Here is a 26,395-nt window from a genome sequence, read left to right as displayed (position 1 = left end):
CAAAAACTGCGGTTTGATGAAAAAGAGGGAAAAAACCAGATTTGTGGCAATCAATTAATAATTAATTCCTTAATTAGTAATAAATAACAAACAAATCATTATAAAACATGTATTTTTGTTGCTTGTCAGACTTCATTTAATACATCATTTTGTGCTTTAATAACAACTGATGAGCATTTTTTTTACTTTTAAGCATGTATGGCATAATCAAATTAAAATACAAATAAATAATTACAATTTTAGAAGAATTTGATGTGGTTAAAGAGAAACAAAGAAACATACAGAGAGGCAGAGAAATGAATGGCAGAAAAAGAGAAAGAGGAAACAATAAGGGTGACTTGAGATGAGATGACAGAGAGCACGAGACAGAAGACAAAGAGGAAGAGACAAAAGCATCATTCGAGGAACAGGTTGAAGAGGTAAAAGAGACCAAGAAAGCTCAACTGACAGGAGACAAAGAAAATGAAGGCGGATAAAAAAAACATGCAAAGAGAGAATAGATATTTAAAAAAAAGGCTGCCCCCTCCTAGCAGCGTAATGACCATGTCACATCAGCTCTGGATGAGTGGCAGGCCACACGGCCCTCATCGCTGGGAGAACCAGGGTCCTCGGCAAAGTGGCCCGGGCCATCTGAGTTCTTTGCCCAGGGGGAGGTGAGTGTTATGGGGCTACTGTCCTCGCCGCTCCCCCCTCCTCCGTGTCTGCTCTTATCAGGCAGATTGACAGTGATGTGGTCTGAAGTCTGAGGGCCAGACTGGCAGATGAGCTGGCTAAAGACCAACTGCCCTCTTTGCTTTTGGCCTTTTTGAGTCTGTGCTGCAAGTTGGCTGTCAAATGTGTGTGTGTGAGAGCGACTGTGGTGTGACTGGCTGTGTGTTCTTGCTGATATGATACAACTAACACTGGCAAGACAATTTTCCTTCCCTTAATGCCCTCAGAGGGCTTTGCTTTGGAAAAAAAAATCTTTTGTCCCTATAAAATGTGGTCTTTTTTCTTTGTTGAAGGTTTAACTTGTATTTGTCCTTAAAAAATCTATCAATATATTGCCTGAGATTTCATCACACGTAGCCCAAACACACACACACACACTCACACAGGTCTCTGTCCCTGATCGATGATCCAGTGCCAGGATACTGATCCCTATCGACCAATGAAATTGTGCACAGACAGCGTTTCCAATCAATCAGGGAGCGATAGTGGGGAAAGGGCGCCACTGACGTCCCCGTGGTGATTGTAAAGAGCAATGGATCCTGATAACAATCACTGATGGTGTCAAAAATACAAACGCCTCCCCTTCCTCCCCTCGCTCTGTAAAATCATCTTTTTAATTACAGTAAACGTGTGTGTGAGCGTGTGTATGCAGGTTTATGTGGGGGACGTGATCAGGTTTAATCATGCTCCTGTGGGGTGTAATTGTCAATCAAAGTGGGTGTGTCCAACAGAGTGTAATTAAATTCACCACCTATTCACTCCCTCTGTCCTTTGTTATGCCCTTTGCAATGTGGTCTTCTTATGAGGATGTCCTTCTGCTGTAAGACAATTCTATACCATCAATGATATTATTACGCTGTATACAAATTATTATAATGTAGACCTTCAACCACTGTTTAAACTTGTTGTAGTTCTAATTAAGCTAAACCTCTGTCGACTAAAGTAAGAGAAGAAGACAGAGAAGCCATTTTAAAACCTAACAAATAGAAACTCTCCATTTTCCGTTACCATGGATTACATTTTTTTAATTAATCATCAACAATAAAAAATACACTTATTCACTTTCTTGCCAATGGTTAGGTGAGAGGATTCACACCTCTCTCATATCTGTCCGTTTAATTTGAGACAGTTAGCTTAGCTTAGCTTAGCATAAACACTGGAAGCTGTAGCTTCATATTTAATATATGATGGATATGAAAGTGGCATCAATCTTCTCATCCAATTTTTTTACAAGAACATATTTACCAAAAATGTCATACAAGAATTTAATGCATCTGCATCCCAAGTAACTGGTCCATTTTTATCTTCTCCTCGTTCTAGGCTTCCCCTCCCTCTCTCTGGCTGATCAGATGAGTCTACTGCAGAGCGGCTGGATGGAGATTTTGATTCTTCGAGTGGTGTTCCGCTCGCTGGGCTTGGAGGACAAGCTGGTGTACGCCGAGGACTACATCATGGACGAGGAGCAGTCGAAGCTGGCCGGGCTGCTTGACCTCAACAACGCCATCCTGCAGCTGGTGAAGAAGTATAAAACCATGGGGCTGGAGAAGGACGAGTTTGTGGTCCTCAAGGCTATTGCGCTCGCTAACTCAGGTATTAAGTTAGTTATTACAGAGATTATATTAGGTTCTATATCTGCACAACTGCAGATAGAACATGCTAGAAGGTCTCTGGATGGCAATATCAGTCAGTCGGTTGGTCCACTGCTTTGGTCCGGACTGAAATATCTCAACAACTATTGGCTCAACTGTCGTGAAGTTTTGTACATATGTTCGTGGTCCCCAAAGGAAGAATTATGTGATGATCCTCAGATTTTTCACCTAGCGCCACCAGCAGGTGTCCCAACTTTGATTTGTGTCCAAATACTTGCAAAATTGCAAATGTTAGCGTGCTGACATGTTAAATTAGAATGGTAAACTGTATACCTGCTGTCTGATGTCAGCATTGTGAGCATGTTGCCATGCTAATGTTAGCATTTAGGTCTAACTTAAGCCTCACAGAGCTGCTAGCTTAGCTGCAGAGACTCTTAGTCTTGTTAATTTCTATTTCTATCTGCTCTACAAATTAGCTTTTTGAAATCATGCTTTTATTTTATAGAGTATAGTATAATGCATTTAATCCCTTGACATACCTTAATTCCTCAAATCCAACTCTCCTTACAGACTCCATGCAAATTGAGGACTCAGAAGCAGTTCAGAGACTCCAGGATGTCCTGCACGGGGCCCTACAGGACTATGAGGTCACCCAGCACCCAGAGGACCCTCGGAGGGCTGGCAAACTGATCATGACCCTCCCTCTCCTCCGTCAGACGGCTGCTCGTGCTGTCCAGCACTTCTGCAGCATCAAACAGGACGGCCGCGTGCCCATGCACAAACTGTTCCTCGAACTGCTGGAGGCCAAAGCCTGACCCGAACACGGACATCCATTAGCATCATCCTGACCCCCCGACGCAGGGGGTAGGATGACAGGAAGTGAAGGATCACGGGTAATGGTGTGGTTTGACACTATGTATTTGTACATTTCAGCTGTGACAAAAAGTTTAAAGTTTTGAATTTGCAATCGCCAGGAAGTATGTTCCTCATAGGCAAGCAGCTGGAACCTTTTTAGAGCGAGCCCCTTCCTGCTCCCAATAACAGTTCGAACGGAAGTGAATGAAGCAGTTTAATTTGCATTTAGTGTCTTTGACAATGAGGACTTTGTCATTTTTGCTGTCTGTGTCAAGACGAATGGACAAACAGCATAAAAAGCAGAAGATATCGCCTTCTAGAAATATTTACAGTTACATGCCAAAAGTAGAGCTTCTCTTGTCAAAAGACCACCTGATACTTGAAAATCCTCGTGGATTATTTCATCTTTCTTGAAGCCTGTTAATCTGCATTCTAGTGCATTTAGAGCCTTTTAATGATTTGATCTTCTTTGTCCTTTTTGTATAGAAAAAGGTATATGTGTCCTAAGAGGTAAGTCTTGCCAAAGAGTAAAGACTCATACTATTGAATAATACCAGCATATGTCCACAGTAATATAATGTGGCCTGTAAGACATTCACATAAACCTGCATCCCAACTGTGTCGTGTATCGCTAAAGTATCTATTCACTACATTCTTATATAGACGATTGAAGGGAAGCATCAGAATCTCATAAAACAATAACCGGCCTCCTGATTTTAGAAGAACATTTCAGGGAAAGAGTACTCAAAGTCATGATACGACTGTACGACAGCAAAGTGATATTTATTTAAAAGTGGCTCTGTTCATTTGCTGTTTTTTATTTACTAATGTGGCATTAATGAAGAGTAGATTAAAGCAATTACAGTGGATAATAATTTTTTTAAAGATTTTTAAATATCAATGTAAAATAATTTTTTACTAGCTTCTCTGCTACAGCACTGATACCTATGTATACCATATCATGAAATTCAAGGCAACGTGATTATAATTGGAGTACGTACTTGAAGATCATAATGTCGTAGAGTTGTTGTAGACCCACAGATATAACTTTAACTATATAAAATGGATGCCATACTGTATAATCTGGATTAGGGGGGCATTTGATGTCCTTTCTATGGTAGAAGTCTATGTGTAGGATGAAATTTGTGCACTACTTTTCCTTTTAGCCATAAAGTTTGGGGAAACTGGTGATGGCGCTCTGTTAATCTGTTAGTGTGTTTTGTGTGAAGAGTAGTTACGTCTGAAATTTGTCTTTTCCCACACATGTTAAATGAAGGGATTAAACTCTGAAGGAATCTTAGTACAGTGAATAAAATGCCCAAGTCTTGCTCCTTATTTTACTCAAGGTACTGTGACACTATGATGTGCAGATTTTTTGAAGATCATGGCAGCAATATGCTGATTTCAATGTGTGTTCTGTACGTTTTGCTGTATATACGTCATGTCTTATGCCAACAGAGATGTTTAAAGATGCAAATAAGCTTTGTTTGGATGAGCTGTGCCGTGCTATTTCATTCTCAGGTGGATTCTTGGGCAATAAAGATCATCCTCTTAATGCAACGCTCGTATCATCTGAGTGTCGTCTTTCCCAATAAAGGGGCTTTGAAACGAATTCATTAAGAGCTGGTTAGTGGGTGCAGTCTAGTCGGCACAGCCTGACAATGGACTGTCGTTTCCAAGTAAGGCCCATTATGGCACATTTAGGCCATCAGAGTGCAGTTGGATGGAGATTTATAATTAACAGCTATAATGTAATGAAGTCTAACAGTGGCTCTGGGGAGTGCTAGTCATCAGATGCCAGTTGAAGCTGATGGAGGAAGAGGCAGCTGACTCATCGCTTCATCACACAATCGGAAACTCTAAACATATATTTATAGTTTTAGGTAAAAAAAAATAATAAAAAGCCCCAATTAACATTTATAACATATAAACACTTCATAAACTGTTATATGTAACACACTATAATGTAGTCGTAAGCAGATATAAGGATTTAATATATAAGCACTTATTCTTATGAAGCATCCCGTAACTGTCTAACTTTATGTACTGATATATCAACAAACCCACAAGAACATTTACAGTGTGTTATAGTACATATATTAACGGTTTATACACGACGGGCAGGTTCAATTAAAGCTGTTGAAATATTCATGTTGAAAGCTCATGACGACAGGTTGTGCTTGAAGGTTCATTCTTGGAAAAACAACTTTCTGAACTCAAAGTCCACTTACTAGATCTTTTCCAAGACTTTCAGCAGCTTGTGGCTTAGTGAGTTTGCTCAGTCAACCAGTTGACACGTAGCATGAAGAAGTACGTAATAAGATGTAATAACAATCAAAAAATAAATACATTGTTATAAACGTAGTAACATTAAAGAACCAGTGCTCAGGATTTAGTTGCATCTAGCGATGAGAATGCAGATGACAACTCACTAAATACCTCTTGCCTCACCCTTAACTATAACTATGGTGGCTGCAAAAACCCACGAAAAGCTCTACCTAGAGCCAATGTTTGGTTTGTCCGTACTTGGTTAATGTAGAAACATGATGTCCTTTATAGATGTAAATGGATCATTTTAGGGTAACAATAAAATTTTAACTTCCAGTGAAAACATATAATATTATATTCCATTTCTGCCAATAGAAATGTTACACACCCTTTTTAGTTTACTTTTCATAAATATAATACATATATGCATCACATTATATATGAAGACATACTACTACAATTACTGTACTGTATTACATTGTGAACAATTTATTATTGGTAGGTATTCCCTACACAGGATGTTTCACATGAGCAGTTATAGTTGCTGACAAATTAAATGAATTAAATTAAAAAACTAAATATTTAAAATGTCTTAATTCCTACTTACAAATACATAATATAATGTTTTGTAACAATTTATTAAAGCAATACTATGCAACATTTGAAAGAAGAATGAACACATTATTTCTCATACAGATGAGAAGTTATATATAACTGAGCAATAAAATGCACGGGTTTGGCTTGTCTCTTTTAGTTTCTGGTGTGACCAGTAGCTTATGGTGCTTTACCTTTAGGTGATACTGTGATATTGCTGAGTGAGTAATGACGGTTATCTAGCTGTGCCACTGTTACACTGTACATTTTAGTGTTTTTAGCACAATTGTTACTTGTGGCCACAGTGGGAAAGCTACATAGTCTTACTTTAAATGTTTATACATTGCTAACAAATGCTAAATAGGTCTTACCAATATTTCTTACAGACACGTTTTACACTACTCATTTTAAAAATGTAATTGGAAATTATTACAGTGATGAGCAACGCTCTGCCTTTGTTAGACTGGTGATTGAACCAGCAGATATTTTGTAAGATTACATGGTTTTTGATTGAGTTCACAGTTGATAAAGGAAGTATTAACTGAGAGACGTTCAGCTTTCAGTGGCAATCAGTCACGATCGCTTTTGTAACATGAAGCATGTGATCTTGTTTATACGTACAAGGAGAGAAGAGAAGACAATGCCAGCTAAACCTGAAGAATAAAGAATGAACAAATAGAAAGACAAACCAAAATCCAAGGGAACCCATTTGTCCTTTATCCCTCCTTATCTGTCAGCAGAAGCTGAATAATCTCCTTATTTCCCTGTGGTTAAAAACTCACAGACTGCACCGAGGGATTTGGAACAAGCTGGATATGTTTCACCACATCAGCCGTCAGTAAGTGAGTTAGTGATGTTGAGTGATATATCCCCGTATGTCCCTCTCCTTAAATGAGTTAGTATGTGTCTAGCGGCCGTGTCGCCCAGACACCTTGGTGATGGATGAGGCCCCGAGGAGATGGGCTGTAAAAAAGGCTGATTCTGGCACTCAAGGGTGAGATCACTTCCTCAATAAAAAAGCATTGTCCCGAATCATCACGGCAAGGTATGAATGCTGATTAGGGTATTAGAAGGAGGAGAGCTCGTCTGTAAAAATAAATCAAATGAGCTGTTAGTTAATGTGGGGCCCCCCCTCTTATACAGAGCTGTGATATCTGGAACTGGGGACCAATGGCTACAGATTCAAAGAAAGGGTTAAATAATCATCTTGTTTTGGTAAAAATATTATGCAGCAATATTATTTTCAAACATCAAGTTGTCCTTGGTGTGTTGCAGGAAATGTGTCTTGCTGATTCACCTCAAAAAATGTTGATGTTGTCCTTCAACACAAAATTATCATGGACACCTAACCAGCTCGAGTGTGGTTTTTGTTCTGATTAATCATCCTTAAAAACAGCAAAATCTCTAATGGACCTTGGCGCTATTCATGAAGGACATTGTTGCTACAAGACTGGACATCCATTCACTGGGTCAGGAGTCTGAGAAGTTCATCATAAGACTGAAATAAGACATAAATGGGAATACATCGCATCTTACACCTGTTACATGTTAAGTATAGTGTGATAATAATTACTTAAAACGCTTTCTATCTCCATAAAATTCCTGTGTTTCAAACATTTCAGTCAAAAAATCTTAAAATTACATCTAATCTATTTCCCTCATAGAACAATACAGAATCTATGAATGTGCAAATATTAATTAATTTCAAACGAAAAGATGTTTTCTCTTTCTTTGCTTATTGAATAATGTCACAGATCGTGCTTATAAGAACACGTCTTAAACTCTGATTTAAGGTGAACACAGAGAAACGTGGTGAATCTTAACAGGCTTCTAGTGTAAACTCTGCACATACATCATTTTGCAAAGTGAATTCAAACATCCATTTAAGTCACAAAGAGAAAAACACATTTTTGTGTGAAGGGGTATTTTAACATTAAATGGGAATAGACATCATATTAAAATATTATTGTCTGGGAGGCCCCATTGTCCAGTGCACCGTGGTGAATCATGTTTAATTTAATCATTTTGAGGTGGAAGAAGAAAACAAGACCACAGAGCAGTAAAGTACAACCTGGTCCTGATCCAACCTTCTCCAATCATCCCGGGATGCTGCTCTTATGTTTAAAAGTTTTATGCCTTGCTGCAGCACTACCTGACAAACTGTTACTAAATCTGCTGCTTTACCTCTTGCCTGTCATTCTTAATCATTCGCCCACAGCAGATGGACAACTGTACATGTACAGTTAGATGTCACTTGAGGATGACACAGAGAAAAGGGACTTTATTTGCACACCAGGGCCTTCAACCCATTGCAACTGTGCTGCTTCAGTCCTGGTAGGGAAGACAAAAGTTTGTGTTTGATGTATTTCTGAGCGTGCGTGCGCCCGTGGACATGTGCAACTGTAGCGTGACAGTATATTGCAATAATAGCTGGGACTGAGGATAAGGGGCACTACTGCGGCTGTACTGCATAGAGTTTCTTCTCTGCTGCTGTAGACTTATTATACTGGCTCGCAACAAAATAACCAGGAGCTGCTGCTTAGCGCCATCATGTGGTTGTACAGCATATTGCAAAGAACACCATGCACTGCACATTACTGTGTTATTCTTAAAAACTGTATTAAGTAAAAAACAATTAATTAAGTTACAGAGAGGGCTTTTAAAATGATCATTCATCGTAAAATGTGTTGCCCAAACCATCATTTTCCATCAGAATTTTTAAACAAGGTCAAATCTCACCCCTGAGTTTTAAATATTCATGGTGAACACATTAATGTAACTGTCCACAGGTGCTATGCTTACAGAATTACCATAAAATATATAAAAACATGATTGTAATGTAGTGACAGAGGTTTATTTTTAGGCTTTTCTGGACATTACATACAGCTTAAGACACTTTGGTTGCAATAAAATATCCATAACAGCATACATAAAAACCTCAAAGCTAAGATGAATGGCTGCAATATCATTGTTTGAGAGAGAAAAGCTAATTTCCTCCTCTAAATTTACAGACAGACTCTCATTATAAGTTGACTGATTTAGCTAATGAGGTAATTAAGATAATTAATGTATTAATCAGATAATATTTGTAGCCGCTGTCACATAATATAAGGGCTCAGATGAATTTAACCACAGAAACAAATTCACAGTATTTCTGCTCATAGCCTCATTAAATAACATCCTAGATTTATTATTATTGATATGAACTCTTAACTCTTGAAGGACTTTGATATAATCTACTTAATCTGTGCCTTCAGTATGAAGTTCACGTTGTTCTGGATATTATTATTGTGTTCATTAAAGTATCAACACAAAGACAACAGACAGAACCATGCTGCTGTGATCATTTATCATGATGGCAAATAATCCATCGGTTTAAAATACAGCAATAATTAAAATGTGACACTTTATGAATTAATACAGAGGACATGTTCACCTGCACTGAGAGGGGAGTCTGTGCCTTGCTCAAGGACACTTCAACACCCTTGCAAACAGTGAACTGAAATAGAGGATGGCTTCACATCTTATTATAATGCCGCATAAACTCAGCTTTGTGTGTATCATCCTCTGCAAACGTGTCTTTTTATGGTGCAACATTCCGTCATGAAATGTAATATGTACAGTGTTCAGTGTTTAAACTGAGACCAAACATAAGGTACATCACACTACATGGTATACACATTTTAAATCAGCGATATAATAAGTCAATATGAAACATATGTGGGATATCATTTTATAAAAAAGGACACACAAACACAAACAGAACAGGATCAGAGGGGTGATACGGCTACTACACTACCATGCCTCTTCAGGTAAACTGCAACCTGACACCTGGCTGTTACCATGGCACTGCTGAAGAAAAGCAATGGTTGATGGGAGTTTTGGAGCGTCAGAGGAACACAAATGCAGGTCGTTCAAGTCTCTTTTAGCTCTGACACTAGATACTATGTTTCTTCCTCCTGCTGTCTAGGAAACATTAGCTTCAGGGCATGGAAGAAGGGACATGGGGGATCGAACTTTTTTGTGTCTTGAAGAGCGCAAGTCAGCAAGTAAAAGTATCAGGTGTAAAATATTGATGGGGCAACAGGTGTGATCCTAAACGCCCCGGCAGGTCTTTGCCCTTCTGATCGATGTATCTCACAGCGAGGGGCTGCCAGCACCCCCGCCACAGGCCGAACCACGGACCTCAGCACTGGTGAGTCTCTGAGCGGACACACTTGTCTCTCTCACTTCACTTTTCATCCATCACTAGTTCCTCATTCTGCAACAAGAACGACTAAACCGGCAACATCTTGGACACAAATAGGTTTCAGCTGGAGAGCTTTTCCTGGAACGAGCTAGAAAGAAAATAATGGCATTATTACTCAGTGAACAGCACTATGTTGCCTTCAGGGCCTGTCAATATAGTGTAAAATGTACCAATCTTAACAGAGACTTGACATGTTTAAGACTGCAGAAGTCTGTGGAAATATAAATGGATGAAAGTGGCGTGTGGTGCATTCTGCAGGCAGGAAACTAGGCCATGGGCACAAGTATGTCTCCAGTTACAGTGTTATCTCTTTTCTACACATGTGATCGTCTTTCTTTCTCACAGTGTTGACTTGTGATGTACTCCTATCAAATGTTAACCCAACAGAAGTCTGAATAAATATAGAAGAATAATGAATCATTTAAATATTTAGATGAGAAAGTTATGTGTTCTAAGGCGACATTTTTAATTGCATGACAATGCACAAATGATCATACAGATATGTCTCTACAATATGTTGTCTGACAAAATTTCCATTAAAGCTGCAGAAGGTCATGTTTATAAAATAACTTTTAGCTTGAGCTTTCACTATCGCCTGACTAAAGTATAGTAAAAAAAATCCAGTTCCTCTGCCTCCTCCTAGTGCTCCTAATGGCATTTGTGAGAATCAACCGAAAACAACCAATCAGAGCTGAGAGAGATGAGTTGATTGTTGAGTCTTTTACCCAAAGCCTCTATATTTTGTTGCTCTCTTTCTTGGTACTGATTGGCTGATTTTGTTAAGATGTGATAGATTCTTGATTCTTGCCATTAGGACCACTAGGAGGAGCCAGAGGAACCTGATTATTTCCACAGTATCTGTCTAATGAACTACTGTCAGGATATAGGGAAAGTTTCAGCAAATATGACAAAATGTAATTGACCCTCGCTAAGTCCCGCCCCTTTTTGTTCTGTGCACCAATAACAGTTGAGCAAGACCTGGTCAACTTTATCCTCTCATGTACTTAGATATGGAAAAGGTAACCATGTTTATGAAACAACCACAATTTGAAGATGTTTAAAAGATAAAAGTGACACATACTCACATCTGAAGTAGTTAATGTTAGCAAAATGCTAGCAAAGTAGCTAGCAAATTTTTTATCAATCGTTAGTCAGCAAACATAGATGAACCTAGCACTTAGCATTCAGGTATCTACATACAGGAGAGGAGGAAGTTGACCGATGTTGTGACCAAGGCTTGCTCAAATGATATTGGAGCACAGAGCTAAAAGGGGCAGGACTTTGGATGATTGGACGATTGTAACTATCATAAAGATCAGTTACAAATCAACAAGTACGGTGGCCCACACTAAAGAAAACAGAATGACACCAATGAAACACAATCAAAAACATTTTCCCTGCAGATTCACCGAACCCCACTCCTCCTGGAGGAGGTGGAGGGGGTGGTGAGCGGGCAGAGGGAGGACAGGGAGGCCAGCCGGTCGTCCGAGAGCTATGGTTCATCGTGGTGATGACAGGCATCGCCCTGCTGCTGCTGGCCATCGCCTTAGGTGTCATACTTCATAAGGTAAGAGACAGTTATGTTGTTATACAGTGTGTCAGGAGTGAATGCCCGGGAAAGGAATGGTCCCAACATCACAGGTCCTTTAAAATCCTTTCTTTCATCAGCAAGAAAACAGTCACTTTTGGGAGCCTTCACTTAGGCTTCACTTAGGTTCTGTCTTTTCTTCCCGTGATCCTGCTCTAGGTCCTGAACAAACCCCCATTCACCAGAGAGAGACCCCCACTGGTGGCCCTGCCCATGCAGAAGAGGAGCCCCATGGCTGTTTATCCACCCAGCAACTCTGTTTTGGTGAATGGACATTCTTTCATTTACTAATCACTATTCACTACATGGAGAATGAGTCTTTTTAATGCCAGACACTATGGCTGTAACTAATAACATTAATGGCGGCTCTGTTTCATTCAAGTGTGCCAGACTGCACAGTGCTAACCCTCTTCAACTGGAACACCTAAATGGAACGCAGCCATTGTTATTGTTATTAAACATTCCTGTGGCTTTCCTGCTAAGACTTAAGAAGTATCTGCAGTGAAAGTGAAAAGAGCCTATTCTGTATAGAATTATACTTTTTCAACTCGAAAGAAGTGATAGTTTAAGATGTATTTATTTGCAATACAAATATATTTATTGAGCTGGATATTGCTTGCCATTCCCAATGACATTTTCTTAATATTTTTTTTTGTTGAGTTTTAATGTCAAGGGAACACCCCAATGTTACCACAAAAAAAGAAAATGTGTAATGTATATACTAATATAATGATATATAATATATAATATATTGTTTGCACTTGATAAAAGACCATCTTGTTCACTTGTTTTTAGTTCTTATTGTGGGATTATTTTTGGAAGTCTGAGTTGTATAAGTGGTGGGATGTAACTAAGTACAGTTACTCATGCACTATACTTAAGTACAGATTTGAGATATTTGTACTTTACCTGATTATTTTTTTCCCCATGCAACCCTAACCCTAACCCTTAAACGTCTGCGTCACAACATTTCAGAGCAGGGTAATATTGTACTTTTTTACTCCAGTTAACAGTTATTTGAAAGCTTGAGTTTCTAATTACAAATTAGGATTTTACACAAACAAAATGTTGCTGAAATGCAGCTGAAACAATTCATCAATTAAAAAAACAACTACAACAGTAAAATCACGTTTTAACATGAATGTATAATAATAATAATTTAATGATAATATATAATAGTATAACAGTCACAGTACTTTTACTTTTATTATTTTAAAGGACCAGTGTGTAATATTTAGGAGCATCTATTGGCAGAAATATAAGTTATATTTAGTTATATTTGTGCCTCATCCATGAATATCTGAGATATTTTTATATTTTGTAGAGAAATTATTATCATGCAAAAAAATAAATAGTTTGAGCAAACAGAAATCTCTACAAAATATAATTCATATCCTAGGCACACATATAAAAGCCATAAATGACAACTAACGCTAATAAATGGCATTCAAAATCCATAGCAAAGAGTTTCACACACAGTCCATGTTTTCCTGTTTGCTTACAGAGTGTAAACCTGTTGTTAAAGTCTCACCTATTCTCCTTTTTCAGTTTGACACTGTACCTGACACAACAGGCTTCTCCAACAGTGTAACCCTCAAGGGCTTCACGATGAAGATGGAGGTAAAAACCAACACATACAAAGAAGTACTTGCACATGTGCAATGGCATACATATCCACCTTTCTCCCCTCCCACCAGGAAGTGCTGGAGGCTAAATGTGAGCTTGTCGACGAGGTCCCGCCGCAGGGTGAGCTAGGGATCCTCAGTGTGAACTCCCTGAGGCGCAGCGTCAGCCAGGTGATGGACGGGAAGTCCCTCACAGGGGACGACGAAGTGTGGGACCCACACGTTTCAGGCCATGACAGTGGGATGGTGAGAGACCCCAAACACGTACGCTGAAGCTGTTCAGACCCCTGTGTTACCGCAGTTGTTGCTGTTAGTTCAGTTCTGGTCTTAGACAAAAGAATCTCATCCAACACAAGCATTACACATATTTTCACAGCGGTGCATCAATACATAGATACATGGGTGAGACAACTAGACATTAACACACATTTACACAGACGCAGAAAGACCTATTTAAACAAGCTTATAAAGTGATCTTCTGCTGAGTCCTGCATCCTCCATTTAACAAGCTCTGCTCCTCTTCCTAACAGTTTATGGACGACGAGGAATTTGTTGACACCATCAAAGGCTTCAGCACGGTGAGGAAGGAGCACACCATGTTCACTGACACCAACCTGTGACCCAAGGATGACCTTTGAACCCTACAGGACACAGGGCCTTGGATGTTTTAACATTTTGACGCCTTGTTTCGTCTGAAGCCCTGACCAGTTAAAGTGTCGCTGTGGTTGTAAACAGGTCAGACGCAGCAGAGGTGAAGTTTCTTCTCTCTTAGGATGAAAAATGAAGGGAGAGGAGCCAAACATGACAAGAGCACTGGAGTAAGACATTAAGACACAAGTGGTCAAGCTACATTTGAAGTTTGAAGGAGGAAGTCTGAGGATATACTCAAAACTAAAACAGCTGAATACAGACTGAATACAGATTCTGAAGACACAAGAAACCAAAGACGTGAACACAGAACATAGTCATCTTTTTGAGTTTGTTCCACATATTTTCCCCACTAGAGAGACTACTTTTATGTGATAATTTAAAAAAAGGTTACTTTTTTATTTTATTATTATTATATTATTATTCTTTCATTTTCAATCAACTCTCCATGACTGGAAACTTTTGGTGGATGCAGCTTGCAAGTGCCATTAAGTTAATCAGTAGTAACTGGGAGGACCATGCACAAAACAAACTCTTTCCTCTTGTCATTTTTTGGTTTTCCTACAATACTCTGTGTAGTCTGAAAGATGACATTAGCAAATTACAGTGACCACATGTAGGTCAGATGGTGGTATCCAACTGGGTAAGATGGAAGATGTTTTGTTGGCAAGGACTATTCGACTGAGTATTGGATCGTTCAGCAGCTTTTACACAAAACACCTGATTGATATGTACAGTTTGATATGATATAGAAAATGGGGACAGGAACTGGTTGGTTGCTACTTTAAATACAGCAAATGATTGACACAACTAGCTTCAGGCCTCGTTGTCCTCAATGCGTAAGTTTGTCATCCATATTTAAGCAAACGGTCTTGTGAATTATTCAACATTCATAAGTTTTGTAGTTAAATTATCAAGACACACCATGTATAGTCAGTTATGAACAAGGAGTTAAATATACCAGAGCAATTATAAAATGTCCCTTTTCAGGTTCACTTAAGGTATGTGAGACTTTGTTGAAGGAGGTGAAAAAACTACTAGTTTTCTTTTATAAGTAATTTTTAATGAAAATAACTGCACCTGTGTCAATGTCATGCATGTATGTCTAAATATGGTGAAAGACAGGATTAAGTATTCTTTTATAGAAAAAAATCTCCAGCTTAAAATAAATAAACCAGCATGTTATTTGAAATTGTCACAGAGCAAAGAGCCTTGCTTTTATTTTGTTAATACATGTAAAGTTCAAGTAAAATATGTGATTTCTGTTCGATATGCATGGGCAGTTTGTGGGTACAGAGTGAGTCTAATAAAACGGTGATAAAATACACTTGCACACACACACACACACACCACAGTGAGCCAAAAGCACATAAAAGTCTTCACATATTAATTTATTTGAAATGAGTTGCAATGCAATGCGGGCACAAAACACTTGTACCATTACAGTCAATAACATGGTTACAAAACGAACATTTACATAATAAATTAATATACTGCAGTACCACATAAGACAGTAAACATAAAACCCCAAACTGGGGAATTATATTGCATTAAAAACAAAAAGGAGTTGGTTTAATGTACAAAAATTGTCAGGCATTTACAAAGGCAGCCTCTTTTCTCCATTGCTTGTTTTGTTGTACATATATAAATATAAATCTCTAAATTGTAGTTACATTGATATGTCTGCTAAGAAGTGACCAGATTAGGGGCTCCGCCCTGAGACGAGACCCTCCACTAACGTCCATGCTGTCATTTCATTATAAAACACAAGATAGATTTACACGGTTGGTGTCATTTTCATTTAAGCTTTTGTGAGATTATGATCAACCGAGGGATGTTCTCCTAAAATGGCTCGTGTTTTACCGCCACAAGCCTTGTGATGTTTAACTTTTCCCTTTTTAATAGATTTTAACAGTTTGAATTCATTACTTGCTTTGAGTTGCTCTGCATTCTACTGCAACATGCACTTGTCCCTTTAGTGTGATATCTATATGTCCATAAACAAAACAAATTAATCGTTATTAGAAATGTGTCTGCAGCAGTAAAGTGCCAGGAGCACATGCTAGTCTGTGAATGTTTTCAAAGCTGGGAACAGTAGAAACAACAGTTATATATAAATAGTTAAATAGCACTACAAGCTTCCTTTACAAAATAATTAATTGGACCCCTCAAATTTAAGCAACCCTTTGTGCAATCTTCCCCAACATCCATGAACTTTATCACACCCCTTTTCATCTTCCCATGCACCTTTCTTCTCGCCACTTCTTCTTCTCGCATGAGAGACACGCTTAAAGTATTTCATCGATAAAACTAAACTCCTTTTTTTAAAAGAGTCTCCCCTTCTCCTACAACTTAACAACTGATTTTCTAAAGAGTCTAAGTTTAACTGCATCCACGCTCTCGTCTCTAGACTGCTACATCAAGCAGATGCTACTGAAGCCTGTACATTTAACTGCTGGCTACACCTGCTACTATTACTACTAGAGTCCAGGACTTTAAGCATTAAATTGTGTTTCAACAAGTCATGACATAATCAACATCTGTAAAATGCTACCCTGATTTAGTCAAGAGGCTACAATGATTACCCCCATCTGCTCGTCCAGGTATTTAGAGAAATTTGTTGAAAAGATAAAAGTGCAGCAAGTTTAAGTGTCGTTGATAAAATGTCGCCAGAAACATACGAAGACTCAGGAATGTCAGTACCTTTCAGAACAAGATTTTAAATTACTAACACTGATGATCGTACCTGAGAGCTAGACTAGACCTGATCTGACCGTGTGTGGTGCACCTGTAGTAGCTGGTGGTCTGAACATTAGTGTACCAACCTGCTGATGACACACGCAGTGCTAGATTGGTGGTACACGGTTTTTAAAGGGGCGCTCCAGTGATTTAGTATCGCACTGCCGTAAGGGTTGGGAGACATGCAAGAGATGCATTGACCAACAGAATGGTCAAAGTTGATGAGGCAGAGGCTGAGATATTCTGACTTTTAGTCCAAAAACACTGCATCCTACATTTCCCATAATCCAACCTGGGTGTATTTTTGTTTGACTAAACATGCACAAATGTTTTTACAGGCTGAGCTGTACTCCGTATGATGTGTAAACTCAGTGGAGCGCCCCTTTAAGGTTGTTTAAATTCTCATGCTCATGATGACCAATAAGAGATAAATCGAACCGGATGCATGACAACAATTGACAACATGTTGACGTGCTTTTGGCACCACAAGCTTAAGCTTCTAAGCTTCATCTAATGCTAATCTAGTGAGACGTACTCTGTAGTACCTCCACCACATATTCCACTACAACATGACCAGATCACTGACAGACTAAAGTGCTACCACAAAATTTACAGTTAAAGGGTTAACAGATAGAGAAAACCTTTTAACAGAAGCTTAACTACACAATTATCAAACCTACCTACCTTTTAACATAATCTTAACTACGCTGTTTATCTAATGCTTTTATACTAATGCTAAAATGTTATACGAGGTATTTGCAGACTCATGTTAATGAGGACTCTCCTGGGGAAGTGATAAAGTTGTTGGGGGATGGTGGTCACTACTCGAGGGCTCAGAGGTCAATGGACAGCATTTACAAAATAATGTTGTGGTCACAAAAGTGGCTACTGACAAGTCCCCAATCTCACTAAAAACAAACCCCTTCTCCGAAAAATATGCTTTACATGTTTTTGTTCATCCAGCTTTTACTTTGTCAAAACTTTTTTCCCTTTTTCAAAAAGTAAAAAGTTTCCAAAACTGTGCGATTTATCTTAAATTGTATACAAAATATTTAATTTTTAACATTCAACTAACTGCTAATATTGAGCATAAACCCAAAATCAACATGTGGAGACAGGTGGACCTATGATTTTAGATTTTAAAATTAAAGGGTTTGCTCTTTGATCCTTAGCAAGCAGAGTTTTTCAACCCCAAGATATTATTAGCAATCAACAAATTATGCCATTATGGCAAAAGTTTCCATTCAGGAAAAACAAAATGTATGCTCGATATCACAACCATCCTGGCACTCTGAAATTCAGCCAGCATTTGTTTTACTCCATCGGGCATGAATTACACGGATGCAAACGCATTTGAATTTACAAATCTGGACTGGACTGGACTGCATCTCCCTCACACAGACCTGCTGATAAAATACACCTGACCCTGTCTCCATTCAAGAGCTGCTGGCTAATCAGGAAGTGAGGTGTTCAGACTAATACTGATTACTGGCATCCATAGACAAGTCATCATGCAGTCAGGATATACAGGGTTGTAGCACTCAGGCATTAAAGAGTTAAAACATTACAAATGAAATGAACTATACAGATTGAAGAGCTATCACTAGAGTTAAAATCTAAGGAAAAACAACAGTGGCAGGGTAAAAAAAAATGCCACAAGGAAAGAAAGTCTATGTGCTGACAAACAGGGAGGAAGGAAGATTTGGATTCTTAATCCATTATCCGAGTTCGTCCGGATTACCAGAACCCTCTTCTGATGGTCCAATGGTTCTGGAAACAGGAGGCTCGCCTTTGGCTTTACGTAGGACAAAGAACTGTGGAGAAAAGATGAGATCAGCTGATTATCAATGCTGCCGAAAAAAAAAATTACCTGGCACATGAAGGAGAGCTGTACATTATGTAAGAGCAACTACCGCAAGGAGGAAATGCAGGGTGAGAAAAGAGAAGAAAAAAATAGGTGAGAAGCAGACATGTGAACAGCTGCTACTACAAGCTTGCAGTAAAGGGGGAATCATGTGCATGAGTGTATTGGTGTGTTTCAGAGGTAGGTGTAGTGCAGCCACAAGCACCACAGAGCACGATAGGCACTACAGCAGCGAGTGAGTGGGGGGAAGGCTGCTGCTTTTGAAGGAGGGAGATAGTGATACTACGAAGACGTACTGAGAGAGAAAGAGAAAAGGGCGTTTGACAGGGCTCAGAGGGCTGAAGGTGAAGAATCTGTGTTAATGTGTCAGTGCCTCACAAACCTCAGTTTCCACTGCTCTCATACCAGAGCTACCCAAAGGACAATGCAGCACAGACGAAAGACAAGGAAGGTACAGGTCAACATTGAAGGGTGGCAAGAAAAGCATTTTTCCCCCTCCCTTTAATTAATCCTTGTGTTGAGTGCTACTCTTTTCTTTTCTCTGCGTCATCATATTTTTTACCATTAGCTTCCCTGAAAATGGAGAAATTTTGCACTTCCTCTTTCAGGCAACAGGGGGCAGGATGTCTGAATGTCAGGTGGCACAAACAAAAGCCACCTAGCAGTGACAGACACCTCTAAATATAACTCGCTTTCGGGACACATTTTGAGGTTTTGTTTTGTACATTACTGCAATAAACATGATGTGACTGAAGTTGCTCAGCTTTTCATCCTACTCACTGATGTATATAAGTGACTGCGGACAGCTGTGTGTTTACCTTTGAGAATGTAGTCTGTTAGCAGGGCAGGCACCTTCTCGCTGTCATCCCTCATGGCGTGGAGGACTAGCAGGGAGAGAGCAGCACGTTACACTCTTTGAAAACGTAACATGCACTGTAAAAGTAAAGTAAAATAAAGAAAACTCGCCCGAAAACATGAAAGCAAACAAGTTGCAGAGACTAACACATCTAATTCTGTCATTATGGTCCGGTTGGCGTGTGTGTGTCGATACACTCACTCTTTGTGAGGATCTGGAGGTCTTCTACCGACGGGGAGCCGGCTTTCTTCTCATAAGGGATTACTGTGGTCAGGTACTGAAAGAGAGAAGATCATGTAAGACAATGAAAGAAGACTGTTATACATATATATTATATATACATTATACATATGGTATATAGCGTCATTGCACACCCTTAATCCTAAAACAAATAATGTTTCCGTGTTGTAAGAAGGTGATAAAATATGATGTCTGTCAGTGCCATGAAGGTCGACATAAGAACATGATCAGCAAGTGCAGGCTGGTAGTTAGTTTCAACATGGAGTTAATAGAGTAAATGTTCACTTTAATGTGAGCTAAAGAAAGCAATGAATATGCAATAATGGTTTCTTGGCTTAAAACAAAGGAACAACAGGATGATGACACAGTAAAAGCTGCAAAATATGACATGTAATGAAATAAAATAAATAGAATGGCATGTGAAGGACAGAAATCAAGTTATTAAAAAATGAAGCAAGATAAAAAAAAATTCAAATTAAAAAAAGAAAACAGATATAACAAATCACTGGCCGGACGCCAGGGGTAGCTGTTGAGAAAGAAACAAACATGCCGGTGGTAAAAAAGAAAAAGGACAGAAAAATATCTGCAAAGAAAAGGGATGTGAGTTGAAAGAAAGAGCAGGGGCACCTGTTTGTCCCCTCCTGTGTTGCCAAAAGTTTGACGGAGGCCATTTTGAATGACATTGGAGAGTCCCTCCAGAGTGAGGAGCTACAAGGAGTGAGAGGAAGTAGGAAAAACAGAAAGCAAAGAGAGATGAGGAGGTTTCTATATTACGGGGAAAGTGGGAAAAAGGTTTGGCACAGACCCCTTGGTGCTGGTATAAAAGCAGCTCTCCCATGTAAACATCTGTCAGGTCATGCATTGTGCATTTCTGCTTATACTTTGAACACGTGTGTGGCAGTGTACATGTGTGTCTATGTTACTGATCGTCATTATAAATCATGCACACGGCGTATATGCGTTTGTCTTATGCCTCCCACGCCGTGTCAGCACATGACTCACCGTGCCTGGTATGTGTGTGCTGGCTGTCCTCTGGCCGTTGGGCCCCATTGTAGTCGTACTTCTGATTTTCTTCTTCTTCCGCAGCAGCTCACGGTGCTCCTTCTGTCTGTTCTGCACGTCGATCAACAGCGAGATGAAGCTGTTCTTCACCTGTTTTTTTTTTTTTTTTAAATACAAAACTCCTTAATTTCTGTTGGTTTTTAGGATCAAGCTACCATTTACTTTTGTCATTACATGTATAAATAGAGAAATCTATTTTTATCTACTGTTTAAAAATACACGATGACAGAGTCATGTCACTGAAGCAAATTACACTGTAGAGACAAAAAGCTGCTAGCGATTCACTGACCTCTATCACCGCTGCTATCTATCACAGAACGCTGTGAGCACTGCAGTCTGTTCTCACTACACAACAGATGTTCAAATGGCCATCTTTGAATCAAGTCACTAACATTTAAAAGCTTCTTCACAAGGAATCACTTTGGAATCTCTCTGACCAATTATGGCTTTAAGGTCGACTGAATGCTGTTAATAGTTCAGTCATGTTTGGACAGGTTCTTAGCTTTTCACAAACTGAAATCAAAGTACCTCCTTTTCATAGTCCAGTTCATCTCTCAGGGCCAGAGCCTGGATCAGCTCTTCACTGTAGCGGCGAATGGCCGTCTCTACTTCCTCCAGAGTCTCGGTCAGCTCAGACACAGACAGCTGACGCAACCCTAAGGATGTTGGTGGATATATTAGGAAGAAGTAGCGTGACCAACAGTTTACTCATGTACTTGTGTGTATGGGCTTGTCTGAAAGCATGGTAGGTTTGATGAGTATTCAGCATGTGAGGATGGTAGTTTGACATTTTCACTTTGGGAGCCTAATTATTCCTGAATGGAACACAAAATACCAAAATGTTGAATATTCATGATTACTGTTAGGTAACTGTTTCCAATACTGCCATCAATTAATAATCACACGGTCATCAAAAATCCCTGTCATAACTGAGATACAGGCACTTAAAGCACAAAATCTCCTTTTAAAAAGAAAGAAATGTATCATCCATCGCAGCTAAATGTTAGCATCCAGACCCAAGCACACAAAAGCTTCCTTTGACCTTTGTAGCGTAGTATATTCAAAACACAAGGTGCATAAGATTAAAATGGTCATTGTAAAGACGATACAGTGGAGTGCTTCCTAGCATATGAAGGCCAAGTTCAAGTGGTGGAAGTGATATGAATCTAAAGTGTGAGTAACCAGCTCAGTGTAAATACTGAGAACCTTGCAAAGCTCGTTATGTGCCACCCAATATGTAAAACACACTACATGCTCTAGTTGATATACGCAGATACTGGAAGCAAAATCTGTACCCTTAAGGCAAACTGGGTGCAAATGTTCAGTCCACACCAGTCTGGCAAGCCAAATATATGCTGCTGATTATATAACATGCAGGAACATCGTAATTGATATCTGTTTGTAACACATTACATAAGAGCGGCTTCTGTTTCTTCATGTGACAGGCTGTGCGACCCACTACACTTCATTAAGTGATTTAGATAACCGTCAAATGGCAGTAGAGTGTGAAAAAAAGCACTGCTGTCTCACAAGGGGTGAGCACAATAACAAAGCACCCCAACCACTGACGCGTACTCACGGTCCTCATAGCTGGTGTTGGAGCCGGAGCGTTTCAGAGTGTGGAGGTCCTGAGAGAGCATGGACAGGTCGGACTGTGAGGGACTCTCATCATCTTCTGGGTCTGGAGACTCCTGCATCATCTCTTCTATCTCCTCTATGACCTGAACACACACACGTTGTGAATTTGTAGGTTTAGGTACGGGTGTATGAGACTATGTGACAGTGGTTTTCGATGTTAGTTTTGTGGATAGAGAGGGGGTGAAGGTTTGTTGTCGATAAAATTGCTGTTTACACATGGATATTTACTGATTGAAACACTGTTTTCCTGTATAATGTTATCACCTCAGTGCCTAGTGAGCTTCTGGATCTCCTGCCAGAGTTCTATGTTAACATTATGCTGAGATACTAAATGCTAAACATTGTTATACAGAAAACATTACTGAGCAAACAGGATGGACTTTGGATTAATTATTTGGCCAAGGCTTATAGAAGGGAAATTGTTCCACAGACATGAATTTGCATGTTATGCAAGTATGTTGCAGATGTGAAAGGCACCATGGACAGGAAACAACAATTTGCAGCACAGCGATTTGATATAACTTATAAGCTCAAATGTCCGAACATTCTGTGAAAAACAGTGCTATATTAACATTACGGCCGTATTTACATTTTGATAGGAGTTTTCCAAATATATATATATTATATTTTTATTATATAACATTCCAAAACAACCATGTGAAAGCAACGCATACCACTGTGAGCGTGAAAAGTCACCTGTTCGGCTGTGAAGAGCGGCTCGTCGTTGATGCAGGAGACGATTATCGAGTGCATATCCATCTGCTCCCTCAGCTCCTCGTCGTCGGACAGATCCAGAGACTGGTTGTCCAACTTCTGTCCATTGGGGGAAGGAGGGAGAGAGATTTCAGAAAGAAAGAAAGGAAGAACTTGGATGAGACTAACGAACAGGTGGTTAAGCAGATTGAGGGCAGAGGAGCAGACTGTTTACATTTGGCTCGTCTCCTGAAAGGTGACATCAAAACCAGAGCAGAGGTACGGGAATGTTGCCCGCGTGTTTACTGTGTGCTTGACATATTCCACTAGGTGTGTCTGTGTGTGTGTGTGTGTGTGTGTACGTGCGTGTCTGTGTGGGGTACCTCGGGCTCAGTGAGGTTGAGGGTGGGCAGGTGTAGGGAGCGAGTGTGCGATGTCTTCCAGTCCACAGCCATCACGTTGCCGTAATTATCCGTCAGAGCGTTCCACACCCTGGAGGAAAGCAAGAGAGGCTCGTGATTCAACTATTGGAGAATACTGTGAGAACCAGAATATAGTTGTGAGCAAAGAACACACGATAAGGGAAGAGTGTTCACCTCAGAGCAGATAAGACAGACCCTGTTTCCTTCTCTTTTTTTACTGTGACACAGCATTACGGTCAGTGTTACAGTATGCCCTGCTGTCTGACCACCCCCTCACCACAATGTGTTCCTGCTGCTGCATCTCACAGCAGCCATCCGAACCCACTGACGAATGCACCAGCGCCTTATTCACACACGCCATTTTGTTCCCCAGTAAACATTCCCTGGTGAGAGACATTGACGCATACGCAGTGGTTCAACCTTAAAGCAGAGGTCCGCCAGCTTTTTGGTAGCCCATATGGAGTTCTTTTAAGAACTGTGTGTTGAGATCATTAGAGGATTTTTGAAGTTTGCTAATAATCTCGAATCTGGTTCAGAAACAGTGTCATCATTACACCAACAGGCTGTTCAGTGTATACTCTGCAACAAGCTACTTGGCAGAGGACTTATCACAGCCGAGCATATGGTAGCGTGGAGTCTGTTAAACAAACAAATTTACTGTTCAACTGCGAAATCCATCTTTTTCTTTTACTGGGTACCAAACTTAAGGGATTGTTGCAGAATATGTGCAAGTATATAAACATATAATCTGAAATAATCATTATTTATTTTTGCCACATGTTGGTATCAACTCAAAACATCCAGTTTTTGTAAAGTTCTACACATTATACACGATTTGAGCAGTCAAATGTTAAGTGCATTTGTATATATACTAAATAAAACTGCCCCTTTATGTGGCTCCTATTAAAAAACAAAACTAAAAAGAACAGAAAAAGGAAAATGGAGTCTGTGCAGAATATAAAATTCAAGTGCAAATGCAAGTCACTGTGTTTTTATCTCTGGTCCTAACTGCTGCGGGCAGAGCGAGGATGGATGCTGTGAACCCATGTGTCAGAGTGACTCTGCATCGTCATACTCTCTCTCACACACACACAGAGACAGACAAATGTTTATGTAACTCGCATGTTTCTCCCTGAAGTGCTCATGCACAGCTTGGGGAGTGGGGGGCTGAGGGGTTGCTCTAAATAGGGCAAAGGCTGGCAGGAAATATATTTTGTGCCTCAAGCAAAGACACTGTCTGACACGTGAGTGCGTGCCAAACCCCCCCCATTCGCTTCACTTTCACAGACAGCATTTACATTTAAAAAACAAGGCTCGTCCGTATTTCGTCCGACCAATTGGCTTGTTTCTACCTCAACGCTATGCCAATTTGTCAGACTGACTTTCGTGAATATATTTATGTGGATGTTGTTGTATCAACACTCATGGGCACACATAACCCGCATGGCTTTCACACAAACACGTTTAGCTTTCTCCAGGCTCACTCTCACCCAAACCCGCACACATTTCCCCCTCGTCATCCCCGTTGTTCGTCTCAGTCACGGTCTTGCTGGAGAACTTGTTAAGCGCCTGGGCACGTCCTGCAAAGTGCAGTCATCCAGAAAAGACTCTCACTGAGCCTGGCGCTGCTCTTTGGGCTTCACCGGGCTGCGGTCCAATTATTCTGTTCCCTCTTCCCTCCGTCTCTTTACCTACAACAACTATAGAGGTTTATTTCCCTGTCTGTCCATCCTTCTTACATTTCCCTAAACATTTAGAGCACCATTAACTCCAAGACTGTTGCTACTGCTCGCTGTGCTAAGCTCTCCACTACGGTATTCGACCAAATGTTCAAGAAAAACAAATATCCAAGGTCCAAGGTGTTTGAGCTCCATCACAAGTCCTCAGTTCTCATGTCAAACTGATATCTGTGACATTACCTGCTAGATATTTATCTAATATCTAATATCGTACAGCTGGAATGATGAATCGGTTTACAGAAAATTAATTGGCATTGGCAAAATACTTCTTCAAGCACAAATACTTAAAATGCACTTGTTCCAGGTGTGAAAATGTACTGCTTTATTTGTCAAAAATGTCATGTTAGGCTAAATATATTTTGGTTTCGGACTGTTGGTTGGACAAAACAAGCAATCTGAGGACGTCAAAAAATTGCAATTTTCTTTTATTTCTTTTATTTTCTTTCTTTTATCATCCATCAATCGAGAAAATAATCAACAGGCTAGCTAATTAGCACACTGCAACTGATGACTTAGTCGTTACAGTTTATTGCGCTGATAATTGTCTTGAATCTCTATAAATAGTGGGAAACATGAACACAGTGCCCATCATGACGTCTTCAGATGTCTTTTTTTGTCCGACCAACAGTCCAACCCCCAAAGACATTCAGTTTGTAATATTATAATAGCTGTACAGAGAAAAGCAGCAAATCATCACACACAGAAAGTATTGGGAATTCTAACTAAATAAACGACAATAACTGCAAATTAATTTTCTGATGATAACAAAACCAGCTAAATGATTCTGCTCTAATAGCCGATAATAGAAAAATGACCATTAGCTGCAGCACTAAACCATTGCTTCTTAAAGTACATGTTCACCGTCTGTGACCACATACAGTAAAGATCTACACCGTTAACCAATTACACGATCATGTGATAAAATCCAAAACTTAATCTTCAAGCCCTAGTTCACTCACATCCCAGATTCAAGTAAAGCAACACTTTTTAGTGGACATGTGCATGACTAACTTCC

At 39.7% G+C, this 26,395-nt stretch overlaps 2 protein-coding genes across 3 annotated transcripts in view; one reads left to right on the top strand and one right to left on the bottom strand.

Moving 5' to 3' along the window:
• Positions 1-4,684, top strand: part of LOC118340317 (estrogen-related receptor gamma-like) — a 20,473-nt gene extending 15,789 nt beyond the window's left edge. The window contains exons 7-8 of the mRNA XM_035678213.1: positions 2,032-2,301; positions 2,871-4,684. Coding sequence (XP_035534106.1) covers positions 2,032-2,301; positions 2,871-3,115 — 515 coding nt within the window. The 3' untranslated portion in view covers positions 3,116-4,684. The remainder of the gene's footprint in view (positions 1-2,031; positions 2,302-2,870) is intronic.
• A 10,815-nt stretch (positions 4,685-15,499) lies between these two features.
• The window catches only part of si:ch211-57i17.1 (uncharacterized protein LOC565010 homolog), a 12,331-nt gene continuing 1,435 nt past the window's right edge, over positions 15,500-26,395 (bottom strand). The window contains exons 2-10 of one of the 2 annotated variants that reach the window (XM_035678211.1): positions 23,603-23,711; positions 23,223-23,339; positions 22,468-22,609; positions 21,417-21,544; positions 20,829-20,978; positions 20,454-20,534; positions 19,788-19,863; positions 19,549-19,614; positions 15,500-18,680 (exon numbers count right to left, since the gene is read on the bottom strand). In XM_035678211.1, coding sequence (XP_035534104.1) covers positions 18,664-18,680; positions 19,549-19,614; positions 19,788-19,863; positions 20,454-20,534; positions 20,829-20,978; positions 21,417-21,544; positions 22,468-22,609; positions 23,223-23,339; positions 23,603-23,711 — 886 coding nt within the window. In that variant the 3' untranslated portion in view covers positions 15,500-18,663. The remainder of the gene's footprint in view (positions 18,681-19,548; positions 19,615-19,787; positions 19,864-20,453; positions 20,535-20,828; positions 20,979-21,416; positions 21,545-22,467; positions 22,610-23,222; positions 23,340-23,602; positions 23,712-26,395) is intronic. The other variant, XM_035678212.1, reaches the window with a different exon arrangement.

Source organism: Morone saxatilis, unplaced genomic scaffold, assembly GCF_004916995.1.
Source record: "Morone saxatilis isolate NCDOM2014 unplaced genomic scaffold, NCSU_SB_2.0 Contig7, whole genome shotgun sequence".
NCBI classification, from domain to species: domain Eukaryota; kingdom Metazoa; phylum Chordata; class Actinopteri; family Moronidae; genus Morone; species Morone saxatilis.
Note: the sequence above shows the minus strand (reverse complement) of the source record. Positions and strands in the feature narration are given on the sequence as shown.